Below are 16,962 nucleotides of genomic sequence, written 5' to 3'. Positions count from 1 at the left end.
CTACTCCACCACCTTTGCCTTTCTTCCTGTCTTTTCTAAACAGCACATAGCCTTCAATACCTGTACTCTAGTCATGAGTACTATTCCACCAGGTTTTAAGAGAGATTTGACGAAGGATGATGATAATACTTTGTCGTTGCTTGTAGGGAGCTCAGCCCAAGTGCAAGGTGGCACAGAGAAAGAATGAAGGTGCTTGTTTGAAAATTTAACAAGTTAAGTGTTTAAACTTTAAAATGTATAGAAATCTGCTCAGCAGAGATACCACTACATTTATTTGTTTGACATTTTTGGGAGGTGAGGAGAGTGGGGGAGAATAATAAAACTAAGGTTGAAATGTTCAAAGATGCTGAATTCCTTTAGTTTTCTAACTTCCATGGGCTTTCAATGGTAGTTGAGAGCCTGACTCCTTTTTAGGTAGTTTTGAAATCTCAACAAGACACTTATAACCACCACAACCCTCTAAAACACAAACGGTGTTAATACAGTGGTTATTACTTCAGGGAAGGCCTGAGAAGAACAGATGGACCTTCAACTATGCCTCAAAAATCAGTGGACTTGGGCTTTGTAGCACCAGTGTGGTGAAATTAATTGAAAAGTAAGAGACAATCCGCTGAGCATACTGCTGTCAGCATTCAATATTCAGTCATTTTTCAAATACTGCTTGTCTCTCTCCGGAGCCAACATGGGCAGCCTCAAAAAATGGTTACACTGTGGTTGACAGGGCTCCGGGTGAAGTTCTTGGGAGCTGGAGGTCCTTGACTGCAGCTGACTCCCTCCTGCCACAAAACAGGAGATAAGTTTGCTTTGCTATCTTTGGGTCACAGTGTGAGGCCCATGTGCCTGCATGTTTCTTCCCACATAACATCAGCTACATCATCTGAGAATTTTCCCCAGAATACTCAAAGGGTATAATCAATGAAGTGACAGTGAAGGAGGTCACCAGTATAAAAGTTTGAGAACCACTGCTTTAAGCGAATGCAGGAAATCATCAGTTGCTATCACGGACAGAATTAAGAGGCAGAACATTTCTACCCAGAGGATCTCTAAGTGGGTTTTGGAGTGCATCACACTCTACTGTCAAGTATAGGATGTGCCTGTGCTCCAAGGGCTATGAGCCCATTTTATGAGCGCGCAAGCATCAACTACAACTGTGCGCCATGAAGTGCCACTCACTTACATATGAAGGGCAGTCGCATGGAGTTCGGTGCACACCTTTTCCTCAACGTTTGCACTGGTGTAAGACTCTGCGGTGGATGCCTCATTCAGTGTGGCTGCCCTTTGTTCCACAGGTCAGTCATCTTCCTTGCACTCTCCTCCTGACTAGGTACTGCTTATCAGTCACACTCAGTGGAATGCAATAGGGACTGTCACTCAAGAAGAGGAGATTACTTACCTGTAACTGGAAATTCTTCAAGATGTGTGGTCTCTGTGTATTCCAAACCTGCCTTCCTCATCCTCTGCTATGGATCTAGTGGATTTGTGGTGGAGAAGGAACTGAGGGCACAGTTGGTCCGCCTCACCCTTTATCATCTCAGTTGATATCATGAGGCGAAACAAGGGTGCATGTGCAGACCAACAGACATTACTATTTTTAAAAAGCTTTGGTTTTGGGCACATGGTGCATACGCATAAGCCTTGGTGGAATACAGATAGGGACCACACATATCAAAGAATCTCCAGTTACAGGTAACCTCCTCTTTCTATTAGAGCACACAAGCTGATGAACAAAATTCTAGTTGTTTGGCTTTAAGAAGATTAAATTTGAACAATTGCATAGATCAGAATGCTGAAACACAGTTAAATGTTTTTAAATGTACTCAGAATTCAATAGTTTGACCCTTTCTAATCTTTGTCTACAGGTCTCTTCTAGTTTTTAGATTTTTGCAGTGATGGGAGCTGTATAAGACCTTAGGTACAGATTTAGGTGTTCTCCTTAAGTGTTAAACTGCCGCTCATAGTGTTGCTGCTCTGTTTGTTTTTGTAGGTTGTGAGGATATTATTGCTGAGAGCATCTCACTAGACACTTTAATTGCCATTCTCAAGTGGAGTTCTCAGCCATATGGCTCCAAGTGGGTACACCGCCAAGCATTGCATTTCCTCTGTGAGGAGTTTACCCAGGTCATGACTTCAGATGTCTTTTATGAACTGAGCAAGGACCACCTGCTGACTGCTATCCAGTCTGACTATTTACAGGTAAATGTTTAATTTCTTGTCATTCAAAAAGTAGCTAATTATGTTTTGAAGCTGTAGTGTAGATTTAGCAGAAGCATTGAGTGAATAAAATCTTAAATCTTCCTAAATGGGAACAATAGATATTAATATGCTTGTGGATTTGTGTGTGCAGAATAAAGCTTTCTCTTTCACTCACATATACACAAAAACCGCAGTAGAGGAACTGATTAAGGAAAGTACTTTGTTTTCTTGACTTAAAACGCCACCTAAAATGGCTGTATAAACTATTGCTTGAAAGCCTAAGAGTAGTCTAGAAATTGCTGCAAATTATTTTAAGTGAAACAGTTCCAGATTAAACTTTTGCCTTGCCTGTTTAGGTTTTTGTGGAAATGGCAGAGTCTCATTTTTGCTGCTTTGATGTATAATGTATGTGAAAGAGTTATTTTGGTTTGTGTTTAAACATACTGCTTATTTTTTACCTTAGAAATACTAATAATGATTACACCAATTTTTCCATGAGGATGTATATTGTTTGCTCTTAAACCTTTCTTGAAGGGGCAGAAGTGTTGAAACTTTAATATATGGCCTTTCTCCAAAATGCTCATTAGTAATTTAAATTAAATGTTAACAAGAACTAACAAAAAACTTGATTTGAAGAGTCTTAATAAAAGTCTCTCCTTTTACTCTTAAACTCCTGTGATGTGGCTATTTAACTAGTTTTCCATTTGTCAGGTTCTGTGTAGCCTGGAAGGCTCTAATGAACTATGAACTTCTTTCAACAAGTTGAAAAAATTATCATGGGTGGCATAAGCTCACCTCTTTCCTTTCCAAATCACTTTTTTAAAATAGCTAAGATCAGTCATTCAGACAAACCTTTATTTTTGTACTTTCTCACCTGTCTGTGTTTTCTCTTTCTTCTCAGAGTAGTTGTGTTTGCAGTCTAGCTGAATGTATGAGCTAAATCTAGAATCCAAATGATGTAAGTGCCATTCTGTGGCAATGATGTTCAGCCAGTAATGCACTTTGCCTCTGTGTCCTTCCTTCCCTTCTCATTTACAGATTCTGCTGATTCAAGCCAAAGCCCCTCACAATTTCATAGTGGTATGCTGTAGATGCCTGGAATAACTTCAGTAGCTTCTATGACTTGATAAAAGTTCTTTCTTAATCATGATTTATTGGCATTTTCTCGTGGCCCTAGACTGCTAGTTCTTGTAATTTGGCCTTTTGGCATCCTAGAAATTGATAATAGGCAAAGAGTAATGGCTATACTACACCACACAAGTGATCCATGAGTAACAGAGCTGGTTAGATGTCTTTTGACTGAATGTTTTTAATCAGAAAATGCCAATATGTTAAAACTAAGACTTTTTTTGCAGAAACATATTGGTTTCAATTAGAAGATTTGTCATGTGTAGGATGGAATTTCTGGTCAAAACTAGAGAGAGAGAGAGACACTTACTGTATAGTTGACGGCTTAGGGCATTTTCCTGGGATGTTTTAAAACCAGGTTCAGATCCCTCTGAATTCGGCAGAGCAGAGACTTGAACCTGAGTCTCCCACATCAGAGATGAGTGCCCTAGGCATGTGTGCATACGAGTAAGTAAGTAAAATGTATTCTGATCTGAAATACAATTTTTTTTCATGTTTTTGGACCAGCCCTAGTTAGTAAGCTTCTGAGACTTGGGAGATACGTTGAAACAGTTATGCTAATGGCCTGCCTCTCTAACACCTTTGTCTTAGTAGAAAGGTTGTACCTGCAGGGCAAAATTTAAGAACTTGAAAGTGAAACCATCCAGGCCATGTCCTAGAAGCTTCAGTTCTGCAGCACAAATCTGTCATGTCAGACAGTCTTTACATTGGGTGTTCCCAGTCCCCAAGGCAACTGGGGGCAGACCAGATCTTTTTCTCTGAGCCCAGGCTTAGAACCGCACTTCAGGAAGAGCTCTCCAGAATTCTACGCCTCTAAGCAGCAGACACAGCGGTTTCCATGTCTCCCTCCTTAGCAGAGCTTTCAAAAGACGTTTAACTAATGGCTTGGTTTCTTCAGTAACTTCAAGGTATTCTTCAAAACTAAAAAAAAAAAAGAAAAATGGGGTGGGGGGCGCAAAACAATGTGTTCTGGCTTTCTGAGGAGGGTTTGAAAGACAGCAGCTCTTCTCCCTTCCCCAATCTCAGAAATGACAGATGGAGACAAGAGGCCAAAGGAACCCAGCTCCCAGCTGGTGTAGGGGCAAGATCCACACCAACGGACTTGAACAGGCCACAGTAAAACCAGCTCCCAGTAGGCATGGGACAAGGTTTCTGAGCGGTGCTTCAGGATTGGCCCTTACATGGGAGTGGACCACTTCAGAAAAGGAGGCTTGAGATAATCAGAGAACTGTGTGCAGTAGAACTCACTCGTTGCTCCAGAGACAAATTTATTCTTTCCCTGAAGTAAATTAAAATAAACCAACATAATTAAGATCTTTGTTACCATCAAATGATGCAGGTTGCAATAGTCCATCTCCTGCTCATTGGAACGGTAGCACCAGTTCCATGGAGAGACAAATATTTTGGTAAGGTCATAAAATAATTCTTTGTGGTACAAAATAAAACAGTGGCATGCAGCCCATTTAAGATCTCAGGTCTTAGCTCTACAAGGAGCTATACATTCCAAATGGAAATACTGAAATCTATCATTACAGAATTATCTTCCCAGAGTTTCAGAATATGAAAACAAACTCCTGGAATCTAGTGAATATATGATTGAGGAGAGTCACTCAAAGAAGGGAAGCTGAGAGAGAGGAACTGTGATCACTCGTTCTAAAATGGTGATAAATGCTCTACCAGTATCTTAGAGGAAATTCATAAATTATGTCTATGTATATATCACTTGAGGTTTAAATATTGGCATTACAAGAAAGACATATGGGACAAGTTGACTGAAGCAAAGGACGTTGTACTGTTTTTACAAGATTCCCCAACCATGGAACTCAAGGCCAACACTTCTTGGAAAGACAAGTCAGTGACTGCAGGCATATTTCATTGTAAGAAATCCATTCCAAATCATTGTCGCGTAACAGATTCCCGAGTATCACCAATCTTAACAAACCTCTCACAATATTAAGATTCTTGTCATGATCTTGATCTTTGTAATACAAATCCTAATAAAACCAACTTTCAGCTTCAGTTTGTATGTCCCTTCCTCTTCTCACTAAAACTATCTTGCCGGGGGTTTTAGAGCTTGCCATGCTTCAGTGAAAACCTGTTATATGTTCTGTCAAACATGGTGGTTCCATGTACTAGCCAGACCTCCATCCCCACTTTCTCCTGTAATAAGTGGTGATATTGTACTTCTGGATGAATCCAAACATCCTAGGGAAGTAAAATTCATGTTAGATGTAAACAGAGCTTACAGGGGGTAACACTCCTCTCACTACCATGCACACACTGAAAACAGCAGCCACTTAATGGGCAAAGAGATCACATGCCTTATGATGAGATCTCCCACCCGCACTTTCTCAAACACTATATAGTTGACATCTTCAGTCCTCCTGATGCAACCTTTTGTAGAAAAGATGTTACCGAACAGGATGTCCCAGTAACCCACAAATTCATCTTCAATCCTGTGTGGGTAAATTGAATCCTCTTCTCCCTTCTGCTTTCTGCATCCCACTGTGAAAACTGACAGAAAGGGAACTGAGAGAGTAAAATTCTGTTACTTGTGAATTTTCATTCTAGGACTTTCCTTTGGAAGGTTGGTATATGTCCAGGGTATTTTCTTGCTATTGCTCTCAAGTACTTTGAAAGGGAAGAATGTGTTCTTCCAGGAAATCCCTAAATTTCATGTCATGGCTATGCTTCAGATGGTTTGAGTTTAATAGTGCTTTTGAGCTTCTATATAATTAGGTTCCAAAGTTGAAAAATACTATAATTCTGGAGAGTTCCTTTTGTGAGATGATCCTAAATTCAGGCTCTGAGCAAAGATCTGGTCTGTTCCTAGTTGCCATTCAGATGGAGAATGTCCACTGTAAAGACTGACATGGAGGGTTGTAGAATGAAAATTAGCAAATTAGATGCAATTTTCCCTTTTAAGCTTACAAATCTTGTTTTTGAAGATCACATTCATGTCTGTCACTGGGGACATACTAAGAAAATTATATTTTTAAAAAGTAATATACAGAATTGCCGTAGGGTTACCACATTTGAAATGCAAAATAAATGTATCCCCACCCCACAAGGCAAGCCCGCTGCAACCTCAACCACAAGGCAACTTCGCACCCCCCCAACCCCCTTCAACAGCTTCTTATAGTATCTAGAGAGAGAACACACATAAGATTGATAACATAACTTTGTTTTTTAAACTGCAGAAGTGGGAACATTGCAGCATCTTTACCTGGACATTAGGACTGTCAAACAATTTTTAAAAATTAATCTCAATTGTGAGTAGGGCTGTGGGTTAATCCCAATTAATTTATGCGATTAACACACAAAAATTAACTGTGATTAAAAAAGATTATCGCAATTAATCGTGCTGTTAAACAATAGAATACCAATTTCAATTTATTAAATATTTTGGATGTTTTTCTACATTTTCAAATATATTGATTTCTATTACAACACAGAATACAAAGCGTACAGTACACACTTTATATTTTTATTACAAATATTTGCACTGTAAAAATGATAAAATAAATAGTATTCTTCAATTCATCTCATACAGGTACTCTGTCATGAAAGTGTAACTTGCAAATGTAGATTTTTTTTTTTGTTACATTTTGTTTTTGAGTGCAGTTATGTACAACTTTAGAGCCTACAAGTCCACTCAGTCCTACTTCTGGTTTAGCCAATCACTAAGACAGACAAATCTGGTTACATTTATGGGAGAGAGTTCTGCCTGCTTCTTATTTACAGGGTCACCTGAAAGTGAGAACAGGCGTTTGCATGGCATTTTGTAGCCAGCATTGCAAGGTATTTACGTGCCAGATATGCTAAACACTTGTATGCCCCTTCATGCTTCAGCCACCATTCTGAAGAACATACTTCCATGCTGATGATGTTCATTAAAAAAATATTGTGTTAATTAAATTTGTGACTAAACTCTTTGGGGGAGAATTGTATGTCCCCTGCTCTGTTTTAACTGCATTCTGTTATATTTCATGTTATAGCAGTCTAGCATAGTATAGCTACACGTTTGATGTACGAACACTGTCACTGCAGATTTGACAAAACATAAAGAAGGTACCAATGTGAGCTTTCTAAAAATAGCTACAGCACTCAACCTAAGGTTTAAGAATCTGAAGTGCCGTCCAAAATCTGAGAGGGACGAGCTGTGGAGCATGCTTTCAGAAGTCCTAAAAGAGCAACACTCTGATGCGGAAACTACAGAACTCAAACCACCAAAAAAAAGAAATCAACCTTCTGCTGGTTGCATCTGACTCAGATGATGAAAGCGAACATGCATTGGTCCCTCTGTTTTAAATTGTTATTGAGCAGAACCCATCATCAGCATAGATGCATCCTCTGGAATGGTGGTTGAAGCCTGAAGGGACATATGAATCTTCAGCGTATCTGAACGCCTGTTCTCACTTTCAGGTGACATTGTGAACAAGAATCAGGCACCATTACCTCCTGCAAATGTAGTCAATCGCTAAGACAAACAAATTTGGTTAAAGTAGGACTGAGTGGACTTGTAGGCTTTAAAGTTTTACACTGTTTTATTTTTGAGTGCAGTTCTGTAACAAAAAGAAATCTACATTTGTAAGTTGCACTTTCACAATAAAGATTGAACTACAGTACTTGTATGAGGTGAATTGAAAAGTGATTTTGTTTCTTTATTACAGTGCAAGTATTTGTAATAAAAAATATAAAGTGAGCAGTATACACTTTGTACTGTGTTGTAATTGAAATCAATATATTTGAAAATGTAGAAGAACATCCAAAAATATTTATAATGAATTTAAATTGATATTATATTATTGTTTAACAGTGCAATTAAAACTGTGATTAATCACAATTTTTGTAATTGAGTTTATTTGTTTTGAGTTAATCACTTGAGTTAACTGCGACTGACAGCCCTACTGGACACACAAACTTTTAACATTAGGTATCTTTCTCCTCTCCTTCCCCCAGTGTATTGTGCTAATGAAAATCTTTAGATCATGCGTTTAAAAAAAAAAAGGAGGGGGGGATGGGGACAGATTAAATTATTTTCCTGGCAACTGGTAAAAATACTGGCCAGGTGGTAACTCTAGATTGCTGAGAAGAAAAGGGAGGCGCATGTGGCATAGATGAATTCCAGAACTTTTTATGTATAGAAATAATTTATTAAAAACAGAGATTTGTGTAACTCTAGAAACAATAAATAATTTTTAAAAAACTGTAAACTCCTGAAAGAGAGAAGGCAGTGGGAGAAGACACTTGTAAAATCATAATGGAAAAAACCAACAAAATTAGCGGGTTTGAGGAGAATTTATTTTTGTTGTTTTAAATAAATGATCACTTTCTAGATTAAACAAATTATACCAGGTTCTTTGCAAACTGTATTGCTTTGGGAAACTGATATTGTGTAGTAGAACTTAAAGCTAGACTTTCCTACTCTGTCTTTTCCTTAGTTTGGATATCAGTTTTACTACAAAGTACTTGCAGCAACAGTGGTACATTAGAACGAAGGCTAATGTGAATGTGTTTTTGTTGTGAGGTAACTCAATTCAGTTTTTTGCCTGAGAAATATTTATTTGTTCAATGGTTCCCATACAATGCTTTGTTAATAAACTAAGTATTCATTGTGTTCCATTTCTTTAATATAGGCAAGTGAACAAGATATTCTTAAATATCTTATTAAATGGGGAGAACATCAGTTGATGAAAAGAATAGCAGACAGAGGTAAGAACCTTGTTTTTAAAAAAATAAACTGGCTAGAGAAATGGATGATATATTTCAAAATGATAGTTTTTAAGTTCAAGAAAATATGTAATCTTGGCTATACTGGGAGCAAAGGAAAGCTAAACAAAAGCATTACTCTGGGAATTTGTCTTTCACTAAAACATCAGCAGTACCAACAAACATTGTACTAGAAAATAGCCACAAGCACACTTGATATTAGAAAGACAGGATAGGTGAGGTAATATCTTTTATTGTATCCACTTCTAATGGTGAAAGAGACAAGCTTTTGACCTACACAGAGCTCTTCGTAAGGTCTGGGAAAGGTACTCTGAGTGTTACAGCGACATACAAAGGGAGACCAGTTAAGACATATTTAAAATTTTATTTAAAGCTAATGGTAAAAAAATATATATGATATACAGGTTGAGGGAAGTGTCTGTTCATCTGACTATAGTGCTTAGATTTAAAAAACAAACGTATTTGTGGCTAAAGTTATATGATGCATAGAGTACATAATCAGCAATAACCCAAATTTAGGTGAATAGATTTAATAATACAGTTTAGATATTAGAATCCGAATACTCGGGTACGGCACTCATGAAAAGTTGTACAGAGATTTGTTTGTGGAAAGCAAAATATATCAATGAATAGAGATTGTCCCTCAGTAATTGAGAATTTAGGGTAGGTTGTCCATTTAGAAAATACAGTCCATGAAGAAAGTTTTTCAGTTACTTTCCTGACTGACCATTTAAGATGAAATGGCCAGTTAACACCTCTACAGTCAGAGGTAGGCCCTACCAATTTCACTGCGTGAAATCACCCCTCCCTTTGAAATCTGATGTCCCCTGCTGCTGGGAACCCCGGGCTCCTTGCTGTTAGTCCAGCCAGGGTGGGGCGGGGACAGAATTTGTCCTTCCCCTACATGGCTGCTCTTCATGGAGAGATTAGATCCACTTCCAGAGGCAGCACAGAAATGATGGTGGAACACCCTCACTTATGTGCTGCAGCAGCATGGGAGCTGGGCTCGGGGCTTCTCCCCGCTACTGCTCCTGCCATGGCTCTGGGCTTCTTTCCCCAGCAGCTGGGGCTGGGGGCTTCCACTACTGCTGGTGTAGTGTGAGAAACTGAGGGTACTTCTATACTACGAGATTATTCCGATTTTACATAAACCGGTTTTATAAAACAGATTGTGTAAAGTCGAGTGCACGCGGCCACACTAAGCACATTAATTCGGCGGTGTGCGCAATCTTGTCGAGCTAGCGTCGATTTCCGGAGCGTGCACTGTTGCACACTCCCTAGCTATCCCAATGTCCGGCAGCTCCCCCCCCCTTAGAATTCTGGTTGAGACCAGTGCTGATGGACATAAATCATTGCGCGGGGTTTCTAGGGTAATCGTCATCAACCTCTCCGGAAAGCAATGGTCAGACAACTGATTTGCGCCTTTTTCCCTGGATGCCCGGAAGCCATAGCCCGGCAACCATTGACCCGTCAGCTTTTTTTTTTTTTTTTTTTGAACATTGTCACCCGATTGCATGGATGCTCTGCAAGAGGCGATACGCCAGCGCACACAGCACACTCATTGCTTTGCAGATACAGAGACGTTACTGTTTCTGGTACCGTCGCTCCAGCGTAAATTGGGCATGAGATATGTTTCTTCCTCATTACTGTCCTCGCTATCCATGGTTGCCCGGCTGAGATTGCCGGGCTGGCAACCAAAACGGAATGACTTCCCAGTCAATCCTCCTTTAGGTTTCTAAAAATAGAGTCAGTTCCTGCCTAGAATCTGCAGTGTGCTATAGAACCCAGAGAGCACAGCTGCTCCGGTCAATCCCACAGAAATGAGGACTACATGCCCATTCACGGGGCCCCTGCAACAACTCCACCATCGGCTTCCCTCCTCTCCCAACTCCCGGGCTAACTTGTCAGTGTCCCCCCATTTTGTGCATGCAGTAATAAAGATCAGGAATAAAAATACTGAGTTTAGGACAGTAAAATGAGAGAGCATCTCCCGGCTATGTACATCCAGCAGGACTTAAGCGTGTGGGGAGCGAAGCCCAGCATGCCACGCTATGACAGTCCAGGCAGGAACAGAAATCTTTTCTTTCAACACAGAAGGGAGGGCGGCTGAGGGAGCTCAGCCCTAGGCTATAGAAGAAGATACCACCGCGTACCGATCTACTGGGTACGACCGGAGTCATTTCTATTTTAACCGCAGCACCCAGCCAGCCTCACCTGAACCAGCAGAGAAGCCACTCACCCGGTTGATAATAAGGAGTTACCAGTCCACTGCAACCATCTGCCACTCGGCAGGGGAGAGGAGGGATACTGCTCGTCAACTGCTGCAGCATCACGTCTACCAGCAGCATCATAGACAAGGGTGACACAGCTGAAAGAAGTCAAGAATGATTCTTCCCTTTTCTTCACAGGTGATGGGACAGTAAAATGAGGAGCTATCCTGAACACCGCAGGACAATTGTTGAACCTAACCGGCATTGGAAGCTCACCCGAATGCAAATAGCTTTTCGAGACTGCCGGCTGACGTGGATAGCTGGATCCTCGTACCTCCCTCCTCCATGACGCCAATTTGGCAGTCTCTGGCTCCTGTACTGTCAACGCACACTATTAGCCTGGAGATTTTTTTCAAAACGCTTGGCAATCTCGTCTTATCGTAACGGAAGCTCTGATGGAACAATTTATTCCCCATAAGCACAATCCATGTATCTCGAGTCCATGCGGAGCTCTTTGGATTTGGACTGATTGCCACTCGGCTGTCAGAGCTAGCGGCAACACAGAAATGAAAAATCAAAAATTCGCAGGCCTTTCCTGTTTACCTGGCCCCTGCATCCGAGTTCAGATTGCTGTCTAGAGCGGTCACAGTGGTGCACTGTGGGATACCTCCCGGAGGCAATACCTTCGATTTGCAGCCACACTAACCCTAATCCGATATGATAATACCGATTTTAGTGCAACTCCTCTCATCGGGGAGGAGTACAGAAACCGATTTAAAGAGCCCTTTATATTGATGTAAAGGGCTCGTAGTGTGGACGGGTACAGCGTTAAATCGGTTTAACGCTGCTAAAATTGGTTTAAATGCGTTGTATAGACCAAGCCTGAAACTGCTATCTGTAGGAATTTGCTACATCAGACAGCAGTTCTTTAACAATTTCTTACATATAAGTAACTGCTACAGGTAGCGAATTCCTACAGGTATCAGTTTCTTGCACTACACTGGCTGGGTTTGGGACTTTCACGCTCAGCCACGCATGTACGTGTGCGCGCACACACATCAGCCCAGGCTCAGGGCTTCTGCACCCCACCCCCACCAGCCAGGGCAACCCGGGCTTGGGGCTTCTGCACCTCCCCACCACTGGAGCGGTTCGGGGCTTCCACCCCCAGCAGGGGCTCAGGGCGGTCCAAGCTCAAGGCTGCCTAGCTCGAGGCATCAGCCCCATGGCTGCAGCCAAGGCTCAGGTTAGTCCAGGCTCGGGGTTGCTTCTTCCCCCCAGGGCACCTGCTGGGGCTTCAGGTGACCTAATTGGAGCTTCCACCCTAGAGCTTCTTCTGGAGTTGGGGCACCCATTTTTTCCAGGGGCCACCAGATTGGCTGGGGGCCTCACCCTTAATCTGTCACTGCCGTGGACTAGGAGCCCCCGGCTGGGGTTCTCCTAGCAGCATGGGGGAGATCCTACCCACCTCTACATCCCGGAACCTCCTCTAACTGCAGGAAGTGCAGAGGATGGCTGCTGCCTAGGCAGCATAGAAGTGAAGGTGGCAGTCTTGGGGCTTCCCCTTCCCCCAACACTTTTGCAACCTCTCCCCCCATCCCATTTTGGGTCAGAACCCCTACTGTTACACCACCATGAAATTTCAGATATAAACATATGAAATCGTGGAATTGACCAATTTTAAAACCCCCTGGCCATGAAATTGACCAGAATGGACCTTGAATTTGGTAGGGCCCTAGTCATAGGACAAAGAGGGTTAGTGGCTTACAGATTGTTATAATGAGCTATAAATCCAGTGTCTTAAGTCCATGACTTTTGACGTCTAGCAGAATTTTGGATTTAAGTTCCAGGCTCATCTTCTGAAGGTGTTGTACAGATATGGAATGATGGTATTGTGAGAAGTGTTTGCCCAGAGGTGATATGGTATTTTTTGTCTCTTATTTTTCTGAGTTCATTTGAGAGCATAGTGATTGTGTCAATTCCCCTACAGAATTATTGGGACATTTAGTGCACTGCATATGGTACACCCCATGTTGTGAAAGGTATGTTGTGGTGGATGTTGAACATCATACCAGTGGAGATATGTCTGCAGATTTTTTGCATCTGTCATGGTAGGGTGTGGTGCCATTTTGAGTTGATGTGTCTTGGTCTGTGGGGAACTTGCTTCTGATGGTGAGTTTAGTGTGGTTGGGGGGGTTGTTTGAAGTCCAGAAAAGAGGATTTGGGAAAGATTTTCTTTCAGGATATGGTCCTCATCAATTATGGCTTGTAATGGCTTGTTTGATACTCCGTATGCGTTCCAGTGTGGGGTGGTAGATGACAAGCAGGGGTGTGCAGTCAGCAGTTCTTTTCTGGTATTGAAGCAGATTCTCCTGGGGTATTTGGGTGGTCCGTTCCCAGTCTACTTCTCTGGTGGAGTATCCTTGTTTGGTAAAAGGCAGTTTTAAGTGTGTTAAGGTATATGTCCTGGGCTTTCTCCTTGGAGCATATGCTGTGGTGTCTGAGTGCCTGGCTGTAGATAATAGATTTCTTGGTGTGTTTGGGGGTGATTACTGGATCTGTGAAGGTAAGCATGGTGAACCATGGGTTTCTTGTATATAGTAGTCTAGAGCTGATCATGGTGCATTTGTTCAGAAGTTCTTCCTCAAGGTGGCCCATGAAGAGCCATCCTAGTACTCCTGGCTGGTCTCATGGTTTGGATAAAGTTTGTTATTGAATGTAAAATTGTTAAAGGTGAGGATGAAAAGGATGAGTTTGATGATATCTGTGGGGTGGATATGTCAGTGCTGTCCATAGCCTTCTACTATTTGAGACAGGCAACAGTTCTGTTCTGAGAGATATTGGTGTATTTAGGACAGAGGTGGGCTCTCAAGCTCCCGGTGGGGAACGGGGCCTGGGGCTTGCCGCACTCCGGCACTCCAGCCAGAGAGTAGGGTCCGGGGCCGCTCTGCGTGGCTCCCGGAAGCAGTGGCATGTCCCCCCTCCGGCTCCTACGTATAGAGCAGCCGGGGGCTCCATTCCACATGCTGCCCCAAGTGCCGCTCCTGCAGCTCTCATTGGCCGGGAACCACAGCCAGTGGGAGCTTCAGGGGCGGTGCCTGCAGACAGGGCAGCATGCAGGAGAGCCGCCTGGCCACACCTGCGCATAGGAGCCGGAGGGGGGTATGTACCGCTGCTTCCAGGAGCTGCTTGAGGTAAGGACTGCCTGGAGCCTGCACCCCAATCCCCTTTCAGGCTCCAGCCCCTGAACACCTCGATCCCAGCCCGGAGCACCCTCCATCCTCAGCTCCACTCCAGAACCTGCATTCCCAGATGGAACCCTCATTCCTCCCCAACCCTGATTGCCTTCTGAACCCCTCAGACCCAGCCCAGAGCACCTTCCTACACCCCCTCCCCCCACAGCCCTCATTCTCCCCTGGACTTCACCCCACCTGCCCCAGTCTGGAGCCCTTCCCATACCCTGAACTCCTCATTTCTGGGTCCACCCTGGAGTCTGCACCCCCCAACCAGAGCCCTCACCCCCTCCTGCACCCTAATCCCAATTTTGTGAGCATTCGTGGCCCTCCATACAATTTCTATACCCAGGTATGGCCCTCGGGCCAAAAAGTTTGCCCACCCCGATTTAAGAAGTGCGAGAATGGTATTCCATGGGAGATTATTAATATTGTGCAGTTTCTGGAGAAAGTCAGTTGTGTCCTGAAGGAAACTGGCCCTTTCTGTGATGAGTGGTTTGAGGAAGAATCTGCATATTCCTAGGGTAAGAGTGCTGTGGCCAGATATAATGGATCTGCCTGGGTTCCCTTATTTGTGTATCTTGGGAAGATGGGGGGGATGATGTGTGTAATTTCTCAGAGGAGTTTGGGAAAGGATTTGATGGTATCCCTAAATTGCTGGTTGAGCAGTGGTGTGGGATGATCTTTGATTCCTTTAATAGGTGGGGTCAGAGAGTTGTCATTTGGTCTCCATGACATAATCATCATGGTTGAAGACTACAGTGCTGTCCCCTTTGTCTGCTGGTTTGATCACTATCTGGTGGTTGGATTTCGGGGATTGTATAGCTGTCCTCTCAGCGGTGGATAGATTGTGGTGGATGTGATGGTTGTTAAGGATTTCACTGATTATTTTACTGAAGTAATTAATGTAATAATCAAGTATGTAGTTTCATCTGTTGTGGTATGTCCAGTCAAATGATTTTTTTCTTATGACTGTCAGTTTGGCGTATGATGGTAGTTGTGGGTGGCACTGTCTTTTGTTGTGAAAGAATTCTTTGAGGCAGAGTCAACAAAAGAATTCTAGTAGTTCTCTTGTAGAATGGTATAAAGTTCTATGGTGGGTAGAAGTTCAGTCCTTTGGAGAGTACAGATAATTCAACTCCAGTTAAAGGAGCATTGATAATTTGATGGTTGGGTATAGTGTGCAAGTGGAGGGTCCTGGTTTATGGGTTCTCCTGAATGTGATGTTCTGTGCATTGTCGAGTAGTTGGTTCCACTTTCTGTTTTTGTGTAGCTGTCATCGGGTAGCTGTCATTGAGTTTTTTATAGTTGTTTTGGGGTTCTTGCATGATCTCTGTGTGGGTTTCCTGATACTTTTTTCTTCCAGTGTGTGGGAACATGTGATTGATCTCTTGTTTTAGGTGATCCCTCCTTGAGTATATGAGGTGAAAGGAATGGTTTGTTAGTTTTTTCTGAAGTCATTCTGCAGAGCTGTTCAGCATATTTGCAGTTGTATATAGTAAAATATATATTGTAGCTCAAGCAGAAATAATAGGCTTGATGCAAAAATTACTAGATGGGTTATATGGCCAGTGCTGTATAGCTGACTAGATTATGATGATCCCTTTTGCCATTAAAAATCTGTGAAAATAGTCTGATCTTTCTTGGAAACCACTGGGGGAAGGGAAAGAATCCACAGAAGAGTCTTGAGGAACTACCAACTTTTGGGGATGAAAAGAGTTTTTTGTTGCTGTAGGAGCATGGTTTTGCAAAGGGCCTGAGAAATATCTATACAAACCATCTTTCTGTCAGCTAAAGCAGTAACAAGCCAGATAGAAAATAAATTTTGGGGAAATGGCTTTTGGGCAGGTGACTCACATCCATAGGAACCAGACTGAATTGTGCTGGTGGCATGCTGGTTCGTTTTGTGGAAAAACTATGCGAGTCACTGTCTGTCACTGACTACGCAGATTTCCTTTTCCTTCGTGCAATAGAAAGGTAGAGCTTCTGTTTTCCTATTAAAAAATGTTTATTCAGGTGATGACTATATATTTATTATTCCTTTCCACAGAGCCCAATTTACTAAGTGGTACTGCCCACAGTGTGAACAAACGCGGTGTAAAGAGGCGAGATCTTGACATTGAGGAGCTGAGAGAGATCCTATCTTCTCTTTTACCTGTTGTCCGCATTGAGCACATTTTACCTATGAACAGTGAAATACTGAGTGATGCTGTAAGTCTTTCTTCTCCCACATCCCACCTTTCAGACACACAGATCTAGTCTGTGGGATTTTATATTTCAAGCAGGGCAAAAGTCCTGGATTATTTTATCTTTTTAAGATAGAGGCACCAAAATTTATGAACTTTTGTTCTTGATAATTATCATAAAATAGTATTTTTAATGCAAGTTTTGTACAAAATTTAAAATTTGGAATGGCTGGTGAATTTTGGATCCGAGTGAGCACTCCTTGATTTAAAAAAAAAAAAAAA

At 42.2% G+C, this 16,962-nt stretch overlaps 1 protein-coding gene across 1 annotated transcript in view; it reads left to right on the top strand.

Moving 5' to 3' along the window:
- The window catches only part of BTBD7 (BTB domain containing 7), a 135,103-nt gene that overhangs the window by 96,554 nt on the left and 21,587 nt on the right, over positions 1 to 16,962 (top strand). Inside the window, 3 exon segments of the mRNA XM_032785263.2 lie at positions 1,985 to 2,193; positions 8,961 to 9,036; positions 16,545 to 16,786. Of these exon segments, the coding sequence (XP_032641154.1) occupies positions 1,985 to 2,193; positions 8,961 to 9,036; positions 16,545 to 16,786 (527 nt within the window).

Source organism: Chelonoidis abingdonii, chromosome 4, assembly GCF_003597395.2.
Source record: "Chelonoidis abingdonii isolate Lonesome George chromosome 4, CheloAbing_2.0, whole genome shotgun sequence".
Lineage (NCBI taxonomy): Eukaryota > Metazoa > Chordata > Testudines > Testudinidae > Chelonoidis > Chelonoidis abingdonii.
This window is presented reverse-complemented; position numbering and strand designations above follow the sequence as displayed.